A 24,371-nucleotide genomic window follows, 5' to 3' on the forward strand; every position below is an offset into this window, starting at 1 on the left:
ACGCTGGAGAACACTCATGTGATCACTGTGATATGGGCAGTACGGTGGCTTAGTGGTTGGCACTTCTCCCTGGCAGCAATGAGGCCCTTGGTTGGATTCCCAGTCATAGGTGATATTCTATCCAAGTCCACCCAGGATGGTTACCCCTGTATGCATCTAATCATGCATAGCTCCCATCTGTCTTGAATGGACAATTCCTCTTTTTCAAATCAAAATCCAGTTTCTCCAACATCCTCAATGGTTTTTAGATGCAATGTCTAAACCTATATATAAACAACAAGGGAAGGAATATAGGAGATATATTATTGCATTATATACAATGCTGTGAAAAGGTATTTGCCCCTTTGATTTTTGATTTTTTTGCATATTTGTCACACTTTAAATGACTCAGATCAAACGAATGTTATTCTTATTAAAACAAAGATAACCCGATTAAATACAAAATGCAGTTTTTAGGTGATGGTTTCATTTATTAAGGCGAAAAAGCTGTTCAAACCTGCCTGGCTTTATGTGAAAAGGTAATTGCCCCCTAAACCTAATAACTGGTTGTGCCACCCTTGGCGGCAACAACTGCAATCAAGCGTTTGCGATAACTGGCAATGAGTCTTTCACATCGCTGTGGAGCAATTTTGGCCCACTCTTCTTTGCAGAATTGTTTAAATTCAGCCACACTGGAGGGTTTTCCAGCATGAACGGCCTGTGTAAGGTCATGATACAGCATCTCAATTGGATTTAAGTCCGGCTTTGACTAGGCCACTCCAAAATCTAAAATTTTGCTTTGTTTGAACAATTTGGAGGTGGACTTGCTGTTGTGTTTCAGATCATTTGAGCTTGAGGTCACAAACTGATGGCTGGACATTCTCCTTTAGAATTTTCTGGTATAGCTCAGAATTCATGGTTCCATCAATTAAAGTAAGTCGTCAGGTCCTGAAGATGCAAAGCAGCCCCAGACCATCACGGCACCACCACCATGTCTGACTGTTGGTATGATGTTCTTGTTATGAAATGCTGTATTAGTTTTATGCCAGATGTAACGGGACGCACACCTTTCAAAAAGTTAAATTTTTGTCTCATCAGTCCACAGAATATTTGCCTTGGGGATAATTGAGATGTTTTTCGGTAAATGTGAGATGAGCCTTTGTGTTCTTTTTGGTCAGCAGTGGCTTTGGCCTTGGAACTCTCCCATGGATGAAATTTTTGCCCAGTCTCTTTCTTATTGTTAAATCATGAACACTGATCTTACCTGAGGCAAGTGAGGCCTGCAATTCTTTAGATGTCGTTTTGGGTTCTTTTAGGACCGCCTGAATGAGTTGTCATGTTCTTGGAGTAATTTTTGTAGTTCGGCCACTCCTGGGAGGGTTCACCACTGTTCCAAGTCATCTCCATTTGTGGATAATGGCTCTCCCCGTAGTTCAATGGAGTTCCAAAGCCTTAGAAATGGCTTTGAAACCCTTCCTAGATACATGTACATGACTTTGTTTCTAATCTGTTCATGAATTTTTTTGGATTGTGGCATGATGTGTCTCTTTTTGTGACCTTTTAGCGTGCTTTACTTTGTCAGACAGCTGCTATTTTTAATGCGATTTCTTGATTCAACAGGTCTGGCAGTAACCAGGTCTGGGCGTGGCAAGTGAAATCTAACTCAGCTTTCCAAAAAAAAAAATTGTGGTTAATCACAGTTCATTCACGATTCAGCATGGGAGGGGGCAATTACTTTTTCAAATAGGGCCAGGCAGGTTTGAACAGCTTTTTTCCCCTTAATAAATGAAATAATAATTTAAAAACTGCATCTTGGATTTACTCGGGTTATCTTTGTGCAATATTAAAATTATTTTAATGATCTGAATTTAAGTATGAGAAATATGCAAAAAATAAAAATAAAAAAAATAAAAAAAAATCAGGAAGGGGGCAAATACTTTTTCACAGCATTTCAAACACTAACCTAACAAATGCTTACCTGAGCATACCCAAGACAGCTGCATTCAGGGGTAGCTATCTGGGGTACGCTCAGTAGAATATCATAGGGCTAATTTTTGACAGAAGCCAATTAACCTACCAGCAAAAAGTAAAAAAATTAGCCAAACCAATCATTCTCCACATATGAACTGTTTATGGTTTGCTTAACTGGGGTGTAGCCTTTACCAGAGCATACTTGCTAAAAGAACGCCCTTCTTATTTCTAAAGTTTGGGAGCTAAGCACCTAATTAGGTACAGTGTGGACGGAAAGTATTCAGACCCCTTTAAATTTTTCACTCTGTTATATTGCAGCCATTTGCTAAAATCATTTAAGTTCATTTTTTCCTCATTAATGTACACACAGCACCCCATATTGACAGAAAAACACAGAATTGTTGACATTTTTGCAGATTTATTAAAAAATAAAAACTGAAATATTACATGGTCCTAAGTATTCAGACCCTTTGCTGTGACACTCATATATTTAACTCAGGTCCTGTCCATTTCTTCTGATCATCCTTGAGATGGTTCTACACGTTCATTTGAGTCCAGCTGTGTTTGATTATACTGATTGGACTTGATTAGGAAAACCACACACCTGTCTATATAAGACCCTACAGCTCACAGTGCATGTCAGAGCAAATGAGAATCATGAGGTCAAAAGGAACTGCCTGGAGAGCTCAGAGACAGAATTGTGGCAAGGCACAGATCTGGTCAAGGTTACAAAAAAAATTCTGCTGCATAATCCTTAAATGGAAGACGTTTGGGACGACCAGAACCCTTCCTAGAGCTGGCCGTCCGGCCAAACTGAGCTATCGGGGGAGAAGAGCCTTGCTGAGAGAGGTAAAGAAGAACCCAAAGATCACTGTGGCTGAGCTCCAGAGATGCAGTCAGGAGATGGGAGAAAGTTGTAGAAAGTCAATCATCACTGCAGCCCTCCACCAGTTGGGGCTTTATGGCAGAGTGGCCCAACGGAAGCCTCTCCTTAGTGAAAGCCCGCATGGAGTTTGCCAAGAAACACCTGAAGGACTCCAAGATGGTGAGAAATAAGATTCTCTAGTCTGATGAGACCAAGATAGAACTTTTTGGCCTTAATTCTAAGCGGTATGTGTGGAGAAAACCAGGCACTGCTCATCACCTGTCCAATACAGTCCCAATAGTGAAGCATGGTGGTGGCAGCATCATTCTGTGTTGTTGTGTTTTTCAGCTGCAGGGACAGGACGACTGGTTGCAATCAAGGGAAAGATGAATGCGCCAAGTACAGGGATATCCTGGACGAAAACCTTCTTCAGAGTGCTCAGGACCTCAGACTGGGCCAAAGGTTTACCTTCCAACAAGACAATGACCCTAAGCACACAGCTAAAATAACGAAGGAGTGGCTTCACAACAACTCCGTGACTGTTCTTGAATGGCCCAGCCAGAGCCCTGACTTAAACCCAATTGAGCATCTCTGGAGAGACCTAAAAATGGCTGCCCACCAACGTTTACCATCCAACCTGACAGAACTGGAGAGGATCTGCAAGGAGGAATGGCAGAGGATCCCCAAATCCAGGTGTGAAAAACTTGTTGCATCTTTCCCAAAAAGACTCATGGCTGTATTAGATCAAAAGGGTGCTTCTACAAAATACTGAGCAAAGGGTCTGAATACTTAGGACTATGTGATATTTCAGTTTTTCTTTTTTAATAAATCTGCAAAAATGTCAACAATTCTGTGTTTTTCTGTCAATATGGGGTGCTGTGTGTACATTAATGAGGAAAAAATGAACTTAAATGATTTTAGCAAATGGCTGCACTATAACAAAGAGTGAAAAATGTAAGGGGGTCTGAATACTTTCCATCCCCACTATATATGTATAACCATTTTTTAGTTTTGGATAGAGAAGGGAAGTAATAATGGCCCTTAATTTTCCATTGACTCCTGTGTCCTTACTAGATAAAGTCACTCTCTATAATTGTCCTGGTGACCATAGCCACTGAAACAGAAAATGACGGGGAATCCAACATTTGTAAGAAGTCACCCATTATATTCTCTGAGTTGTGAGAGACACAAGACTCTTGTCTGGAACTGATGTTTATTTCAGTACTCACTGTACACTCCCACATGCATCTCAGGACAGGTATATCTACATGTGCTCTAAGATGGCTACCATGCTCCTTGACCCTTGTCATCACTCCAACCTTAAAGTGACATGTGGAACCCTTCAGGTATAACATCACCACATCAGCAGGTAAGTGGAAATCTTTCCATGGGGGACACCTGTTCCCTTCTGCATCTTTAAGAAAAAAAAGAGTCTTGGCTATATACGTGTTAATGTTTTCTTTGACTAAAGTATGATGTAAAACAATAAAATAAAAAAGGCGTCATACCCTCCTCGAGTGTGACGTTGGCTGTGCTTAGATATCTTGTAAGGAAGGTTCTTTTCCCCAAGGCTCTCCAGGTTTCGAATGATGGCTCCTCTTTCAAAGAGAGCTTCCATTGTACGTTTCAGAGTGGCCACTGTCTCAGGCTGTAAAAAAAAAAATTAAAATAATAATAATAATAAAAAAAGAATTTTAAAAAGGTGATGTCGGATATCATTTCAGCTGGTGTCTGCCTTGAGGTTTTTTTTAATACACCACAAACAATTTACCTAGTGTTAGTTGTGCAGATTTGTGGATAGTAAAAACAATTAATAAAAATGTTCAGAATTTTACTTCATCTATTGGTCTGTGTAAAACCCGCAACCCTAGGTATAAAAAAATAAAAATAAAAAACGAATAAATTATTACGAGATGTGCATAGTTTTTCTTGAATTGACTGGACAAAAATCTCCCATCTATGCGATATCCACAAACACTGACAGCTGAAGCCTCTCATAAGCAATAAATAGTGCTTAGAGATGTAAGACGTTGTCTGATCACTTTTGTTTCTGGTCAATAATTTGGCACCACGGGTTGTCTGAAAATTACACTCCCTTTGGTTCTAAAACTAGAACTGATCCTTGCTCCTAACCAGGACACAATATGCAAGGAGTTTGCATGCGCTCCCTGTACTTGCATGGGTTTCTTCTGGGTACTCCAGGTTCCTCCCATGCTCAAAAGACAAGGTGGTAGGTCAACTGGCTTCTGTCTAAATTGGGCCTAGCGTATGTATGCATGCATGCGAGATAGGGGTCTTAGATGGTAAGCTCCTTGAGGACACTGATGTGAATGAATAATTTCCAAAGTGCTGTGTAAATTGATGGCGTTATATAAATAAAGTTGCCATGAAGTTTTGTGGCTCTGTATTTACAGGAAAAGAAAAAGTTTGTGGGTCATTTTTTGTCAAGTTACCGTATATACTCGAGTATAAGTCGAGTTTTTCAGCACATTTTTTAGGCTGAAAAATCCCACCTCGGCTTATACTCGAGTGAGGGTGCCCATCTGCAGCCATACCTTTGATTACTAAAACAGCGGGTGTCTCCAGCTGTGTTATGCAGTCTGTTCGGCAGCCGTTCATTGTGACAAAGCCCCGCCGCCTCCTTGTCCGTGATAGAGGAACACTGATACAATGCTGGGAAACTGTTTTAGTGTTTCATCTATCACGGACGAGGAGGAGGCGGGGCTTTGTTACAATGGATAGCCGCTGAACAGACTGCATAACACAGCGGGAGACCCCCGCTGTTTTAGTTATCAAAGGAATGGCTGCAAATGGGCAAAGTGAGGCTGCAGATGGGCACAGTGAGGCTGCAGATTGGTACTGTTTACCCAGTAGCTATTTCATTTTCCCTAGGCTTATACGCAAGTCAATACATTTTCCCAGTTTTTTGTGGTAAAATTAGGTGCCCTCTGCTTATATTCGGGTCGGCCTATACTCGAGTATATACGGTAAGTGGGGTTTTATGGGGGAGGCATAAGATAGGGTGGAATGGGAAGGTAGGGAAAGATGTTCATGGACATCAGGGTAGCCATGGTAGGAGGAGAATCGTGGAAGGTGTGAGGAAGAGGAGTAGTGCGGGAGCAGAGAAGGGTCAATAGAGGGAAAAGGAAGAGGGATGGTAGGGAAGGGAATAAGGGGTAGGGGGTGATGGGGGAAAAAAAGAGGGGCCGGGTATCCCTCAGGTGGGTGCCAAGGCTCTTTGCCCTTCTCTGAGAACCTGAAGTTGATTCAGCAAAACCAAAATTGTACAGTAAGCATTGTGCTTGTTTTGATAAGCGAGAATGAGGTTCTCCATCTGTGTAACATTTTCTATCCCAGGTAGCCACAGGGATATAAGGGGTGAAGAGTCTCTCCATTTCAGGGGGATAAAGGATTTGGCAGAATAACTTTGGAAGTTATTCACAGATAAATACTGAATCACAAACTTCTTGCAACTGGGCTTCACCCATTATACAGCATGAAGCGAGTACTGCTACCATAGAAAAAGAAAGCCAAGCTTTTCCCTGGGCAGCAAAACAAGCTGTGGAACAGTAAATGGTGTGTGTTTGGCAGGCAACTGAATTGGTTCTATGACTTATGTGTTGCGGTATTTGCACTTTGCCAAGGATACTGACACAAACCTAATTAATGACTCACTAGCTTCCGATGGGGCTTTCCCCTTACTTGCAGAACAATAAAACAGGAGCACATGGCTTCTCAGATGTCCAAACTATGTTTCTGTAGGGGGCATAAGAAAAAATGACACGGACATATTGGCTCCAAAAGACACGGTTAAGTTAAAGAGGACCTGAACTGAAAAAGTGAATATTTGCAATGTTATATTGAATATCTAGAAAGGTTAAAAAGCCTGTGCAGAAACTGGAAAGACTTACCCTTTGTCTTCCTCCTGAAAAACAGAAGTGTACTTCCTGCACTGTATATCTGCAGTATGAGATCATTTAAGGTACCGCTGTCCCTGACTACTAGTCTCAGGAAATTTGGAGAGATTTGGGAGAGGTCTCTAGTATGCTGCTCGTTTCCCATGCTGGAGAAGAAGAAGTTTTACCCGAGGACCTGCAGTACAAGGATCTACCTCAGTGGTTCTCAACTCCTGTCCTCAGGACCCACTAACAGGCCAGGTTTGCAAGATAACTGAAATACATCACAGGTGATATAATTTGCTGCTCAGTAATTGCAGTATTCTAGTCTGCATCTCCCGAAGGTAATAAATAAAATCTGGCCTGTTATTGGGTCCTGAGGACAGGAGTTGAGAACCACTGATCTACCTAATCCTTCATTAGGTGGATCTGTGTATCCTCCGCCTCTTGAATATTCCCCTACTAGTAATTAGATCTCCAGTTATCAAGAGGCAGCTTTGACACAAGGAAGCACAGCCCTGCCTCTACCAAGATGGCTACCTCCACATAGAAATACAGCAAGAAACAAGGTATGATAAGTCGGTAATGGAGAAAAAAAAAAAAATCACAACACAAAACAACTGCAGGGAGACCACAGGCAATACTAGTGACTAGTCATTTGCCCTCTGCTGGTCACAGCCACCACAGTTCAAGTCCTCTTTAAAGGGAGGGCAACAAGCATTTTCCACCACTTTCGCCATACTGGGACGCAGGTGGAATGCAGATCGGCGTTCCTGGGACATTTGTATGCTGGGCTTTTATTTTGCACACTGAAAGTGAAATGTTATAATTTTAAAATAATTTTGATATACTGCACCAGGAGAAGCTTCTCTTCTTACCCCCCTTCTGGGTATGATCTGCTCTGAGAGCCTAAAGACACAGGAGCACTGCCATTGATGATATACACAGGAATGTGAGGAACAACATCTCTGCATGCTATATTCGACTACCTGTAATGGGGGTCAAATAGAACTTGTGAGTGAGCTGTGTGCATATATGTTGGTGGAGAGGAATCTCGGCACTGTTCTGGTGTGGAGAAATCCAGGGTGTTGGTGGATTCATATTTGCTGGAACCTTTTTGTTACACTCTTGATGAACATTGGAAGGAACGTTGTCATCACCTATAAACCATGCACTGGATACCATTTTCACTGAATACACACACATACACCTTAATCTTTTTGGATTTTAATATAATTTGTGTTTTTTGTAGTCTGACGTTTGTCATTTGTTTTGACTGGTCACTTGTAGTTTTAACGGGTTATGAGAGCGCGGTCTAATTTTGCCACAACACGAACTTTGGCTACTTTGTAGCTACATCACGAGCAGCTCTCACACTATTTCAGTATTTCTGTAACTGAGAATATTTACGGTATAGCACTTCACTATTGTTATCTCTGCATGGGTTCAGGTTGTTAAACCCTTTGTTTATAGTATATTTTCCAAAACTTGGTTCAGTCGTGCATCACCATTAAAACTTATACAATCTACACGTCCAGGTGTGTCATCAATAGAGTTTTCTGATTTATGTAAAAATCTATCTACTCTTCCCTGAAACACAATCAAGAGTAATTTCCTACTAGATGCAAGTCTTTAGATTATCTCTGCTATCAAGGACCCCGTAACCCATTAAGACTTTTTCTAGAGTTTTTAAAGCCATCAATTATCAAAATCAAGAATCATCGAATTTCTGCTTTGCAGAAATTGTAAAAGTGTCACGAAAAAGAAAAGATCAAGAAGAATGGATAAGAGAGAATAATGGTAACTTACACCCTACTAGGCACCCCTAAGAAGTTCCACATCAACTGAAACACCCTAACTAGGCTTTTTATTGTGGTCCCAAAAGATTCCAAGGATGCCAAATCTTATTGAATCGAGAAAGCCTATTATTTAAACCAAATACTCCATATTGTAAACATCAGAAATATGTCTATATAAATCTGCCTGGAAGGGGGGGGGGGTCTGTTTCCATTTCAAAGCAATCAGACACCTAGCAACTATGAGAACATGGTTAACCAATTTAGCAGCAGTGTTGGAAATATTTGGTAGAGGAAGCCCAAGAATAAAAGGAACTGGGTCCAGAGGAACCGAAAAATTAAAAATCAATTGCAAAAGATTTATTGGTTTCCCAAAATGAACGGATTTTTGGCCACTCCCTTCATTGGCAATTAGCATTTAAAAAGATGTAAGTAAATGATATACAATATGTTGGTATAGTAAAACCTGGGATTGCGAGTAATGCGGTTTACGAGCGTTTCGCAATAAAAGCTATTTTTTTTAAAATCCCGACTAGATTTGTGAGTGTTGTCTCGCAAGACGAGCAGGATTCAAGCCGCTGGGGTGTGCAGTACCACATGTGGCCAGAGGTCCGGGGGCCCCCGGTGACACTCGGTTCCAGAGTGTCTCCAGCGCCCCACACCTCTGGCCATATGCGCTACTGCATACACCGGCACCACCGCACCTCGAAGCCTGTGACCTGCACCCCGCTCCACCTCTCCCTGCAGACCGGAAGCTTGTTTTAGTGCACCTTCGCCAGTGAAGTCGCTGACACTGTAGCAGAGGTAAACGATTGGGTCGTCCCTTTGCGGGATATGGGGCCGTCTCTTTGCGGGATTGCTACAATGAATATATTTGCCAGCACACCGCGGATCTTCAAGTTGAGTCCAATCGTTTTTTGGTTTTTTTTTTATCAAAGCATGATCACATCACAAACAGAGTGCAATGTTTTGGAGTCACGCAGGAACCCTTCCTCAGGTATGTGATATGTTTTGCCCCCTACATTATACTTGGTTACCTGTTCTCTAAAGGGGGCAGTGCTAGGTGTGTAGGGGTGGAGACAAGGGGCAGTTCTAGGGGTGGGTAGGGACGGAGACAGACGTGGCCTATGGAAAGGGGGAGCAAGTTTCTGCCCCTTTTCTCTGAGAAAAAAGAGCCCTAGCAGTAAAAGACAGTTTAGGAAGTGCACACTGTGCAAGATAAACTTGAATGTAATCTACAGGATTGGGATCAGAAAGATCATGAGGTGCAGCTTGTAAATTATAGAGTCAAGTATATTTCTGGAAAATTGCTGCAATTTTGGCAGGGTCAGATTGGTCAACACCCTGATCATCCTTGATTGTGGAAGCAGCGATCATAGTGTGGGTCTTCGCCACATGTGATGTGATGTGTTGGGTTTGCGCCAGACATAGCGTTTTCTTTGAGTTCAATTTTAGTCTCATCAGACCAGAGCACCTTCCTCCATACATTTTGGGAGTCTCCCACTTGCCTTTTTCGCAAACTCAAAACGTGCCATTTTGTTTTTTGCTGAAAGTAATGGCTTTCTTCTGGCCACTCTGCCATAAAGCCCAGCTCTATGGAGCGTACGGCTTATTGTCGTCCTATGTACAGATACTCTAGTCTCTGCTGTGGAACTCTGCAGCTCCTCCAGGGTTACCTTAGGACTCTGTGCTGCCTCCCTGATTAATGCCCTCCTTGCCCGGTCCGTGAGTTTTGGTGTGCGGCCGTCTCTTGGCAGGTTTGCTGTTGTGCCATGTTCTTTCCATTTGGTTATGATAGATTTGATGGTGCTCCTAGGGATCATCAAAGATTTTGATATTTTTTTATAACCTAACCCTGACTTGTACTTCTCAACAACATTGTCCCTCACTTGTTTGGAGAGTTTCTTGGTCTTCATGGCAGTGTTTGGTTAGTGGCGCCTCTTGCTTAGGTGTTGCAGCCTCTGGGGCCTTTCAAAAAGGTGTGTCTATGTAATGACAGATCATGTGACACTTAGATTGCACACAGGTGGACATCATTTCACTAATTATGTGACTTCTGAAGGTAATTGGTTGCACCAGAGCTTTTATGGGCTTCATAAAATCACTTGGCAATCACTTGGTAACTTTTTCACTAGAAAGCCTAAAAGGAAGTCAGGGCAGTATTTGCTTATTACTGTAAATATGGGTAATGTGTGCAATAACGGATGTAGAAACAGGCTTTTCTAGACCTCCAGTTACTTCTAAAGCTATTTTTGTACTTTTTATCAGAATGAACAGAATAGCAGACTTCAACCTAGCAGGGAATTTCACCTACGTGCTTTAGAGAGGGTGAGATAAATCTTCAGGTAAAGCAGAAAATCCCATTAGTAGTACACTTGGATATGATTGTACAGGATTTAAAAGGGATGCATGAGTGACCTGAGTTTTTGAAAACTTGAAGAGGCCCTGAACTTTGGAAGTTGTGCCTAGAAATGGCAAAGGAGGCAAAGGACTGGTCAGCAGGGTTCACTTTGGGTATACAATCATGTATGGATGCATAGAGTAGGAATTTGCCTTTCAGGTGATTAGAAAGAAAATTGCATAATGTATGGATTGGTGGGTGGACTGATGTATAAAAAGGTGTTTGACAGGCAGAATGTCACCTCCTGACTGCCTGTTAATAATGCACCACAATTGCGACTTATCTGCACTCAACACCACCCCCACCCCACCCCCCCACGCATCCTCCAGCATACCCGAACACAGAACAGGGACCAACAAGTGAGGTGAAATGTTTTGGTGTGCACATGTTTGAATGGAAAGAAAGAAAGACCTGAATGGGCCTTTAAACTTCTACTCAATGAATGATTCAGGTTAATAACAGGCAAGCTGCTTCAGGATCTCTCCAGTAAAGGCAGGCTTGCTATTATATCTGACATTAATGCGGATGTAAAACAGTTTAAATAGGCGTATAGGGAAAATCTAGTAAGGTTCTTTGTGGCTGAGCAGTAGATATTTAAATTCTTCTTAAAAAATAGCTTTGCACTTCTGACGTGTAAGGGTGCCTAGGCACTTCTGTTCCTGTAGCCTCAGATATGCATCTTTTCAGTATGAGATAATCTAAAGAAGATCTTGGCCATTCCTGCCCCTGATGGCCGCAGTTCTCATGAACTTTGGAGTGAAAATTTGGTGAAGTCACTACCGTGCTGCTCACTGTTCTCCTTGCTGGAGAGAAAGCTGTACTCGATTATCTACAGAGCAAGTATCTGACTGCTGGGGTGTTTTTCTTCACTTTTCTTGCTGCTTCTTGATCTTACCGACCACCCCCCCCCCCCCCCCCCATATCAGTCATCAGGGTGGCAGCCCTGACACGAGGAAGCAAAACCTTCTCAATATCAAGATGGCCACATCCACACAGAGATACAGTGTGGAACATAGCATGGAAGATCAGCAATAGGAAAAAGATCAGCCGCCACACATCACGCTTTTTTTTTCTCACTACTGCATTTTTTTATTCTTTGCGCTATAAACAAAAAAAAAAAAATGAGATATATATAATAATATATATATCCAATAAAGAAAAAGTGTTCAAAAAAAAAATAATGATTTCTTCATAAATTTAGGCAAATATGTATTCTGCTACATATTTTTGGACAAAAAAATCCCAATAAGCGTAGATTGATTGATTTGCGCAAAAGTTATAGTGTATACAAAACTATGGGATTTTTTTTTGTTAATACTAGTAATGGCGGTGACCAGCGACTTATAGTGGGACTATGATATTGCGGCGGACAAAATCGAACACCTGACACTGTGGGAACCAGAGACACTAATACAGTACAGTGATCAGTGCTAAAATATGCACGGTCACTGTACTAATGACACTGGCTGGGAAGGGGTTAATCAGGGGCAATCAAAGGGTTAAAATGCGTGCCTAACCTGTGTTTTGGTATACTATTCTATTCTTTAGAGTAGAGCTAAAGGAAATTGGTTGTTTCACTGCTGTCCCGGTGACAGATGTTCTGGTAAATCATTCTCCAATCTAGTTATCGTACAACAGTACAAATTCTATTAAAACAATAAATCTGATTTTAGAAGGCTTGTATTGTTATTGTCTTATTACCACCATCAGAAGAAGGTGAAGCCTGTTTGAGGCATGTTACAGAAGCCACAAACAAGGGCCAGTTATTGGCCAGGAAAGGCCTTGTGAGACTCTCTGCAGATCCCTCAGTCCAAGTAGGTAATACCCTTGGCTTCTGAACCCCTACTAATGACCCCCTAAATTCTTCAAAATTAACTTTTAATGCTAAACCTCAAAAGGGGACTGGTAATCTTTGATTCCTTTCATGTTGTTCAGGTAGATGTTCACCTTTTTTATGGTTGCCGGTTCCTCGTTTATATGGTACGAGATGAAATGTCCAAACCATATATTTTGGCTGCTTAAAAGCAGGGAATGGTCAAAGCTCCTAGCAGGTTATTTTTTCTAGCCTGCAGGAGAGATTTCCCTTCACTTCCTGTCTTGGAGATGCAAGACAGAAAATCTGTCCAGTGAGCAAAATTTTCATCTTGGGCCCCTTTCATATGAGCGGACCGATTGCCGAAAGTCAATTTTTGGGAGATTTTATCAGATCGGATGCCCGGCGTGTGTCAGCGGGCACACCCCCCCAATAGAGAACAATGGGTGGGCTAATTGAATCCACCTGAAAAACGGACATGTGTCCGCTGACACCCGCTGGGCATCCCATCCGATAAAATCCACTAGTCCAGCGAGTCAGATGACAATCAGATGGAAACGGGCATGCAGTCTGTCTCCATCTGACTGCCCCATAGAGGACAGAGGGTTGTGTTTGCGTCTGCTCAGCATAGCTGAGCAGACACAGACCTGTCATCCACCTGCTCAGCGGGGATCAGCGGAGAGATCCCCCTCGCTAAGCAGGCAGATCCACTTTGTCTGAAAGGGACCTTAGCGTGGTCAATGGAACATTTGTCCCTATTGGAGTATTTCCACTCACTTTTTGCTCCTATGAAAATTCTAAAAAACCCTTTCCACTTTATCCAAGTCGAAACAAAAAAAAAAACGTTTTTCTTTCACTGGAGGGTATTAACATATGCAATCCCTACAGTTCTTTAGATTATAATGAAAAATAATCACAAAGTGTTAACTTTGCAGGAGCCATGTACCTGTTCTATCGGCTGGCCTGTGTCTAGAATTCGACCCACCTAACCATATCATTCTTAGACATGATTCACTGAGGAATTATCACAATATCTAGACACATCTTCCAGAGATGACATAACTAGGGCAGCAGCTTAGACTGTTTATGGCGACAGTTGGTCTTAAAATCCCTCATGTTTGTAAACTGTGTGCTATCTGACAAACAGACCGGCTGCAGTAAAACGTACAATTCTGCAGACTTCTAATCTGAATAGATACCACATTGTGACCCTTTCTGTGTGGACAGTGAAAACCCGATCTACAATAAAGAACAGTGGGACTCTTCTGTATTAACTTTACTGCAATAACCAATACTGAAGCAGACTTTGGGGTCGATTTACTAAACACTGGAGTGTGCAAAATCTGGGGCAGCTGCGGATGGTAGCCAGCTGCTAACGTCAACTTGGACCTGGAAGACGATTGGTTTTTGTGCACAGCGGCACCAGATTTTGCACTTTAGAGTTAGTAAATCAACACCTATATACACATTCATATTGATGTGATGCAAGCACCTTAACTACACTATATTCTCAAAAAGTATTGGGACACCTGCCTTTACACATACATACACACACACACACACACACGAGTTGGCCCACCCTTTGCAGCTATAACAGCTTCAACTCTTCTGGGAAGACTGTCCACAAGGTTTAGGAGTGTGTCTATGGGAATGTTTGACCATTCTTCCAGAAGTGCATTTGTGAGGTCAGGTACTGATGTTGGATGTGGAGTGCAAGTGGGTTTAGTAACACATATACATTTTGTAAAGGTGAACTATGCCTTTAAGTTGGCTATACACGCTATAAAAAAAAAATGAAGATTCCTGGTGGGTGTAGGAATTCCGCTCCCTGGATAGAACACTGTATTTGGACAGCAGCTCCTGCACTGATCAGTAGATGCAGCCATTGATCGAAAAGTACGTCCCAGGGACAGCGACACACTGACCAGAATTTGGTCAGTCCCTTCTGAATCATCCAAATTTCGTGAACAAAGCTGGAATGGAAGAGCTTCTCCATCACGGCAATTGTTGCTTCTCGCACGTCTTCAGTATGGACAAATCTGACTGCGGCTGATTGCAGGTTGCAAATGCAAATTGAAAAGTAAATGTCAAAGCTATTAGAGTGCAGGAAATCAGCATGCTTCTTTACAGACAAACAGAACTTTACAGAAAAGACGTGATTTGCTACAACTGCATGATAATTTGTCATTTTTATCCCAGACCAACTGGGTGTTATTAGGATGTAAAAAGAACATCAAATAAAAAAAAAAAAAAAAAAAAAAAAAAGAAGAAGCATCTGTGCTGCACTTAAGGCTGCTTTCACACTGAGGCGCTTTACAGACGCTATAGCGGTAAAAACAGCGCCTGTAAAGCAACTCTCCTCTCATTCCAGTGTGAAAGCCCGAGTGCTTTCACACTGGAATGGTGCGCTGGCAGGAAGCTAAAAAAAGTTCTGCAAGCAGCATCTTTGAGGCGCTGTAGGAGCGGTGTATACACCGTTCCTAAAGCGCCCCTGCCCATTGAAATCAATGGGCAGCACCGCCGAAGCAACGGCAAAGTGCCGCTGTAGCATTGCGGGTGCTTTTAACTCTTTTTTTTGTCGTAAGCGGGGGTTAAAAGCGACACACTAGCGGACAAAAAGCACCGCTATTTTTACCGCCAAAGCCCGGGCGCTGTCAGTGTGAAAGTGCCCCAAATGTGCGTGTGGAAAGCTGCAATCAAATCGCTATAATGCAGCACGCATTCTTCCCAGAACTACCTTCTGAGGATGCTTGTTACCTGGCAGTCATCCGCAGCAATCCCTGACCCAAAACAAACAGCCAAAGAAGTCTGCACACTTGTTTTGGTGAGCAAAGTATAAATGTCAGGCAACTAGAATATTCAAAGTCAGCAATGACACCCCTCATTTTTTCTTTAACCACCTCAATACACACACACACATACACACACAACTTCATTTTAACAGAAGTCCAATTTTAGACCAGAATGTATTCTGCTACAGGTCTACAAAAAAATCCTGATAAGTGTAGAATAGGTGTGTGTGAAAGTTAGAGAGTCTACAAGCTATGCTACGTATCACTGAAAATTGATCAATCCTGATGTACTGACGGTAATTCTCATTTCTTGAGGCCCTAAAATGTCAGGACAGTATAAATACCCCCCAAATGACCCCCTTTTTGTAAAGATGACAGTCCAAGGTATTTAGTAAGAGGCAAAGTTACAAATGGCATAGATAAACTTGCAATATCATCCCAAAATACACATTCTGCTACTCCTGAGTATGGTGATACTACATGTGAGACTTTTCCACAGCCTGGGAGCACCGTCAGGTGTTCTAGGGACATAAATTACACATTTAGTTTCCTGACTACCTATCACATTTTTTGAAGGCCCTGGAGCACCAGGACAGTGGATCTACCACAAAATGACCCAATTTTGGAAAGCAAACACCCCAATGTATATTCTATGAGGCATAACAAGTCTTTTGAACGTGTCAGTTTTTTCCACAAGTTTTTGGAAATTGTGGAAAGAAAATGAAAATTTTGTTTTTATTTTTATTTTATTTTTTTACACAAAGTTGTCAATTTATAAGATATTTCTAACACATAGCATGTATATAGCAAAAATTGCACCCCCCCCAAAAAAAAATATTCTGCTACTCCTCCTGAGCCACATGTGCGAGACATTTCCACAGCCTGGCCACATACAGAGGCCCAAAATTCAAGTAGCACCGTCAAGCAATCTAAAAAGGCATAAAATTACACATTTAATTTCCTGACTACCTATCACATTTTTGAAAGCTCCTGAGCCTCATACGCAATGAGCCCCGACTCACAGCACAGATCTGCTCTCCTTCTCCTCACTGACAGGCTCTGTGAGAGGAGAAGGAGAGCTGATCGCCTGTCAACGGCTCTCTCTTTACATCATGATGGCTGGGATTGGACACAGCCATCATGCGATCAGGAGGGCCAATCACAGAGCCCTCCTGCCGATTCGAGATGCGGCGTGTCCGGGGGACATGAGCGCATCAGGATCGCGCAGCTGCGTGATTCCGCACCTTCTGAGGGACGTTCAGGAACGTCCAACTCAGAAGAATGAAACGTCCACCCAGCCGTTTATATGCAGTGGCCGGGTGGGAGGAGGTTAAAGGGTATGTAGAACCAAATTTTTTAATTTTTCTTTTTTAATTTTGGGAAATGGTTAACCATTTGCCACCCGTATAACATAGCTATACAGTGGCAAGGCGGCTTGGCTGCGGTACGTGATCTGACACTCCCGGTTAGGGAGCGCGAACCCAGCCATGTTGTGATTAAAAAACACAGCACATGTCGATCAGCGGGTAAACAAGGTAGAGCCTTGTCCTATCAGTGGGGAAGCAATAGATTTTCTTTAGCCGCAAAGCAGGGAATAAAATCCATTATTTCCCCTAGTAAAAGCAGCCCACATAGTACACAAAACACTGCCTAGGCAACACAGTCAACCTTTTGATTGCTCTAGATGTTTAACCCCTTTTTTACCAAAAAAAGGTAGCAGAATACACAATGGCCTAAATTTATCAATAAATTTGATTTTTGTTTTAATTTTTGAGATAGATTTCATAGCAGAAAGCAAAAAAATGTTTTTTCAAAATTGTCTGTCTTTGTTTATAGTGCAAAAAAAAAAAAAATGGATGAGAAAATTGTGAATAGGCTGCCACATTCACAACATGCAACGGTACACTTTGCTATGGCCGTATACAAAGGCCCCAACTTCACGTAACTTCTTAGATAAAATTGTTATATGCTAGTAGCGCCATTCATTTTTACACTGCTGGCCGCGGCTATTAATAAAACTGATGTGCAAATGTCTCAAGCATTTGCACAGCCATCCCAAATCTCTGTAATTTGCCTAATAAATGTATTTCATATGATCATTGGGTCCACCTGGTGAATAATTGAGTACAAGGAGACAATTCCCCAAAAGGAGTCTCCAGAGCAGGGAAGGGAAGCTGGAGACAAACGGTAAACTTACCACGGTTGGATGCCAATTGGCCTTCACCACAGGTTTAACCCTCAAGGGGTCCAGTTTATGGTCCTTGAGACCATTCCGGAGGACCCCAGAGGTGGTAACAGATGCAATGATCTTACATAGCATGGAACCCCATGGATCAAAAGGCTTAATGCAGGGGATGTGCAAACTTTTTTCAAAGAGGGCCAGATTTGATGCGTGCGGGCCGACCATTTTTGCCTGACATTCGTTGAACCATTAAAATTCGGTCTAAGTGTGTTCGTCCGAGCACTAATACACTGCCCAACAATAATTCTCTTTCCTTTGTGGCTGTGTGTGGTGAAGAGATGAGCTCGGGCATGTTATTTGGATATACCATATTTATCGGCGTATAACATGCACCTTCATTTTAAGAGGGAAGTTTGAGGAAAAATAAATAAAAATTTAAATAAAAGAACTTTGAAGAAAAATAAGGGTCACAGTCCATCAATGCAGCCTAATGAGTGCCCATCTGCAGCCTCACCATTGCAAATGAATGCAGCCTGCACAGTGCCCATCAGCAGCCTCTCCATAGCCCAAATGCAGCCTACCATTGTAAATGAATGCAGCCTGTACATCCTTACTCATCTGCAACCTCGTCAGTGCCGGATTACACGGCGCCGCAATCTCCTGTGTACCAATCAGTCACACACAGTCCCACCTGTGACAGACAGAACAGTGGTCCAATCCTGGTCCAGGAGGCGGGACTGTGTGTAACTGATCGTCGGGTACACAGGAAATCACCGCTGTGTAGGGCGCCCACCCCCTCCTTCCACTCAGACAGCAGGAATCAGCGTATAACACGCACACATGATTTCCCCCTGATTTTCAAGGGGAAAAAGTGGGTGTTATACGCCAATAAATACGGGTATATATCTTTTGTGGCCCCCACGGCACTCAGGGATTCATTATGGGCTACAAAAGATATATACTGCCAAAATTACTAGTGGAGCTGTTTGAAACCAGAACGCTGGCCGCAATTGGCCCGCGGGCCGGACTTTGGACATGCCTGGCTTAATGTCACTATTTCACCAGGCCTCAATGAAGTGTTATCCTACAAGCCATTCGTATAAGTGGGACAAGTGACTTGTAGGGTCATTTCAATATAATGGTTTTTCCCTTGTGGGCCAAGTTCACTGATGCATGCATTTTTGGAATTTTGCACCCGTCTAGACTGCTTGGTCTGCTGTGGGATTATTCAGCAATACATTGGGCTAATTTCTTTCATCAAGCTTCACTTTTTTTTCGGTTTACCCCATATATTCATTGGCTAATTAGGTCTACTTATTTTTACTTAGGTATTGACCACTTTTAGATGAGCCCTGCTGGGGCTGTGGGCGTCAGCTTTGTGCTCTTGATTTCCCCTGGTGGACATGTGATCTCCGGGGCGGTATCGGGGAGTATTTTCCCAATCCGTCCCCCCGCCAGCAATATGACGCGGTGCGGCTCCCTTTGATCTGCGACTTCAGTGTGCATGGTCCTCACGTGTGCATTGTGGGGGATCTGACCCGGTGACGTCAGACAGCAGGTTGGGGACTATATCTAGCGTGCTTTGCCTGCTGGATGGCGCGGTGGATGATCGCCCAGGGGGGATACCTATGGAGGCTGAGTTTCAGGTGAGCAAGGGGAGCTGTACTTATCCTTAGACCCGTTTATATATGGAGGTTAATCTTCCATGTCTGTTTGTTATATGTTAGTTGCTGTAATGGTTCCAGCAGACATTTATATCTAGTTACGTAAAGCGGGATTCCGGCATTAAAAAAAAAATAAAAAAAATTGAAAGTCAGCAGCTATAAACACTGTAGCTGCTGACTTTAAATAAGTACTTACCTGTCCTGGGTGCCCGCGATGTCAGCCGCCCGAGGCCGACCCGTCCCTCGGCACCGCCATCCTAGTTAAGGGAAACAGGCAGTGGAGCCTTGCGGCTTCACTGCCAGTTTCCTGCGGCGCTCTGTGAATGGCCCAGTGGTGTTCTGGGAACAAACACAGTTCCCAGAAGACAACGGGGCCGCTCACCGAGGAGAGGAACACGCTGCGTAAAAGGAAGAGGCAGATTAGGAAGACTGCCTAGCAACAAGGGTTTAGGTAAGTTTAAAAAAAAAATTTTTCAAATGATTTTTTTTAAATTTTTTTAGGATTTTTGGTGAATTTTTTTTTTTTCAGGGTGGCCCTCCACTTTAATGGAGGTCATTTTTCCTCCTGGGTCTATGGTTGATTTTTCTACCTATGTACAAGCAATCTCTACAGCGTAAACCAGATTGGGACTTTTTGATCTCTAGCCCATTTGCTGCCCCTATGTTCCCAAGATGTGTGTGGGGGTATCTAATCTATACCCCACTTCAGCCTCCTCCTGGGTAAATTTTTGCCTCCCCCCCCTCCCCGGTATAGATATTAAACTTCTGGCCTAACAGGTTAGTTATCTGGACTACATGTGTACCCCTTTTTATGTAATAAACTTTATATGGATATTTGAGTACCAATATAAACCTTTGTACAACAAATCCTCTCTCCTAGTGGCTAATTAGCCCTAGCAAATCCATCACCTATTCAGTCCCCCATGTCCGCCAGAGGGAGACACTGCTGTTCAGCCTCGATCCCATATGAGCCTTCACTGGTAAATGTTTTCACTTCCCCAACCAACTGCTTTTCTGTTTGTATACAAGCATTAATTATGGGTGCTTAACATGTGAATTTTATCACCTTATCTGTAGATTTTATTCTGTGTTCCTCCCGAAGAAGCGTTTTATAGCGGTGAAACATGTAGAGGATGAATGTACACTGAGCAAATTGAACTACTTTCCATCATGAAGTGTATTTGAGTACCAGTGTAATGTAAAATACGTACATTTTATTTATATTTGTAGTTTTTGTATCTGGATACTTCATTAGATTTAAATTATGTATCAATACAATTCTGTTTTATCTGATGTCTAATCTGTTCAGGGTACCAAGATAGTCCATTTTTTTCCTCCAGCTTCCCTTCCCTGCTCTGGAGACTTTTTTTAGGGAATTGTTTTTTTGTACTCAGTTATTCATTATTGCTATTTGGATGATGCTTCCCCCTATCAAAAGCTTTGATTTACTTAATTGGAGGTTTCCTTGCTATAAACTCCATCTGGTGGTAATATCAGATTTCCTGAAAAAACTCAATCAGGGAAAAAAAAAAACAAAAACAAAAAAAAAAAAAAAAAAAACACACAGCATCATGGCCACTAGATTAACATATCAGGCAGAATGTGGACATTTGTGATGGCTATGCAAATGTTCAGCACCATTTAAAGTGGTGTTCCACCCACTTTTACAACTCTTCAGCATCCCTCACTAAACTGTGCACTGTAAATGAATTGGATATTTTTTAATTTTTTTTCTCCGCATCTACTGTATATCTGCTGTATTCATTTTTCACTTCCTCCTCCCTGGCCGAGGCCCATCGCATCATTTCCTGTTTGCAATGCCTTCTGGGAAGGGGCGGCAACTTCCTCTGACAGTGCCGTTGCTAAGGAAACCTGACCTGAAACCTATTACACTGCTTGTGCTGCACTGAGCATGTGCGAGATCTGCAAGGATGAGATCCAGGAAGAAATACAGTCTGGCTTCAGATGCCCACACTTAAGATGGCCACGGTCTGCTGTAAGTTTATAAAATAACAAACTACTGCTATAAACTAACAAAACAGACCTTAGTTTACAGACTAACTTTACTAGAATACATTAAGCTTGTGTATTATAGGGGTATTTTTATTTAAAAAGTATAATTTTGTCCGGAACACCACTTTAAAGTTATTTGGAGCCTTTCTACTGGTTGATGAAATATCAATCACTGTAAAAAAAATTATTATTAGGGAGGCTTCATTTTTTTTTTTTTTTTACACATACAGGATATGTATAAAAAGGGACAGGACCTCTTAAAACACACACAAAATAAAATTCTAACAACAATATTGACACGTATTAAAAAAAATTGCTTTAATTTGGCACTTAGGGGAAACACAGGATTATTTTTTTTCTTTTTTGTTTTTTTTTTACTTAGCAATAAAACAACAATACAAAGTCATGTTTTTTGTTAACGGTTTCACAAAAAATAGTCCACAGAGTTAAAATGGACAAGAAATACTGTTAACAATTCCATTGTATTAAATAGACAACAGTAAAAAATATAAAACAAACATCCACGCACAAACAATTGCAATATGTAAAAACAAAAATGAAAAAAAAAAAAAAAAAAAAAAGTAGTATACATTGTTCTGTACCCTATGCCCAGAAACATTGCTCTTGTGCAAGACTCGGGACTAACAGGCAGATCATATGGCTTGCCAAGGATGGTTAACCGATCGTACCTTGGCTACCAAGATATAAAAGGGCACCTCAGACTTGTAGCAGATTTAGCTTTTAAACAAAAATTAAATTTTATTAAACTGTAACATTTCTCTGTAGCAAAAAGTTGTGCTTTCCAAAAAAATAAAAAATTCACACACCGCTTTACCAACTATGATCAAAATAAGGCTTCCAGATACAGACATGCGCATGTCAATTACTTCAACAAATTATCTTGAAGCCCAACTGTATGTTTGTTTTATTTTGAATGAAGTTGGGAAAAATTTGAACCTATGTCAAGCTTCCGCTGCCAGTAGTAACCCCACTGGAGATCTTCACTTCTTGAGTGGTCACAAGAACAGGAAATGTGGGAAATCTCTCCAACTGTGTCAAAGACCATATTTATTGCACATATGTTGAGCAGAGAAGGCCAGGATAAGAACAAAGGTAACTTTTTTTGTGTAGTAGGATTTCCCTTACTTCCCAATTACCAAGTCAGGAAGTGAGGGTGAATATCTTCAACATGGACAGAAAGCATCAAAACCCAGCAAAAGCTTAAAACCTTCCCTACTATACCCAAAGCTGAAAATAATGGTTGACATGGGCTTTAAAAAAAAAAAAAAAAAAAAAAAAAAAACAACACACACACACCACACCTTGAAAGGCCATTTGTCCAAAAAAAAAAAAAAAAAAATGGACCACCAACTTTTACCTCTACAATCCAATTTTTAAGTGTGTTGCAAGAATCGTTTGATTCAAAGATGTACACTTAGTTAAAGGATCACTCCATGCAAAATGGTTATTTCAATTTTGGTAGGTGGCAGAAGGAGAAAGCACCTCTCGCATTTCTTGAATAATCTATTGGTGGCATTTCTGCACATTTATTTTTTCATATTAGGGAGAATATAGCAAAAGGCAATAAAAAGGAAATTAAATACACAAAAAGGTGGACAGGAACACCACAAACTCCCAGGTAGGTGGAAAAAGTTAGAATCATGGCAGTGAGATCCCTCTGGAGGAAAACCCCCAAAATCATATGTATTGGCTGACTCAACCCACCAGAGACCACCTATCGCCAACATATCCCTTTTCAGTATACTAACCCTTTAAGGCCAAGGCCGACAGCTAAATGAGCCCTTTCTTTAAGGCTAGCTATATATAGTTCAATTTTTTTTTTTAAATCGGCAAAAAAAGAAGAAAGGCCTAAATGCTCCAAACACAAAATGACCGCCATCCACTCAAATAAAATTATTAGTTGGACAGTTTTTCCAACTTGCTTGAGTTCATGCTTTCCAGAGGGCCACTGTCATTCAAGGTACAGAAATAATAAAGATCTGTTACGATTTGCAACAAATTAAACCCCCCCCCCCCCAAAAAAAAAAAAAAAACACTGTCTGTTCTCTTGCCAAGATACTTATACTTAAGGTGGACTCCAAGAAAGACTCCTAAAAAAAGTTATATGCAAAGAATGTTGCCTACCAAAGGTTTGTAATTCTGTTCAGGCAGCTCTGTCATCCAGGCACCCCTACCAGAGAGCACAGTTACGACAAGAGGACATGGTGGAGAAGTGTTAACTGCTGACTGGACATAGATCTCTCTTCCTGTTAACTTTTGATAACCCTCAGCCTGTGTGCATGCAGCAGGACCTAGATTGCATTCTAGGGTGACCTTTTTTCTCCCAGCCAGACCTGTTGTGCCAGATCACAGGGGGCACTCAAGACAAAAATATTTATACTAATAATGTTTAAGAAAAAAAATGTTTTTAACAAATACATAACTACATTACCTGATGCTTTGTGTCTTCTAAATACAAAAAATGCCTGTATACATGAGCCTAAAATTGAAACACAGCCACCAGCGTCAATAAATATCAACTATGGTTCTCAGGTTCTCCCAACTGCCCAGGTCCACACAACACCAAAAAGGTGGGGTCATGTTTGTTGCCTATTATAGGCAATAGAGATTGCTGCTGGTAAACCTGACCAATGGAGAATGTAATAAAACCTGCCTCTCTCAACCTATTTAACACAGAAGAACCCTTGAAATAACCTTCTTGTCTCAGGGAATTCCTGCTCATAATGACTATATATCTACAACTCATGATATAATAATGTGATGGTCAGTTGGAAGAATCCTTACACCTGTGGCCAATGGGAAGAATTCCTTGAATGGAGGAGAAGATTTGGATGCCGCACACCGGATGTAGTCAAAAAACTTCACTTTATTGAAAAAATGGGATCATCAAAATAACAAGACTGTCATGCAGAAAGTACAGGTAAGCTAGCTTACCTGTACTTTCTGCATGACAGTCTTGTTATTTTGATGATCCCATT

At 41.6% G+C, this 24,371-nt stretch overlaps 1 protein-coding gene across 1 annotated transcript in view; it reads right to left on the reverse strand.

Moving 5' to 3' along the window:
* The window catches only part of MRPS6 (mitochondrial ribosomal protein S6), an 86,185-nt gene that overhangs the window by 12,441 nt on the left and 49,373 nt on the right, over positions 1-24,371 (reverse strand). The window contains exon 2 of the mRNA XM_073617181.1: positions 4,324-4,463. Coding sequence (XP_073473282.1) covers positions 4,324-4,463 — 140 coding nt within the window. The remainder of the gene's footprint in view (positions 1-4,323; positions 4,464-24,371) is intronic.

The sequence above is a fragment of the Aquarana catesbeiana genome, linkage group LG02, assembly GCF_042186555.1.
Source record: "Aquarana catesbeiana isolate 2022-GZ linkage group LG02, ASM4218655v1, whole genome shotgun sequence".
Classification (NCBI taxonomy): domain Eukaryota; kingdom Metazoa; phylum Chordata; class Amphibia; order Anura; family Ranidae; genus Aquarana; species Aquarana catesbeiana.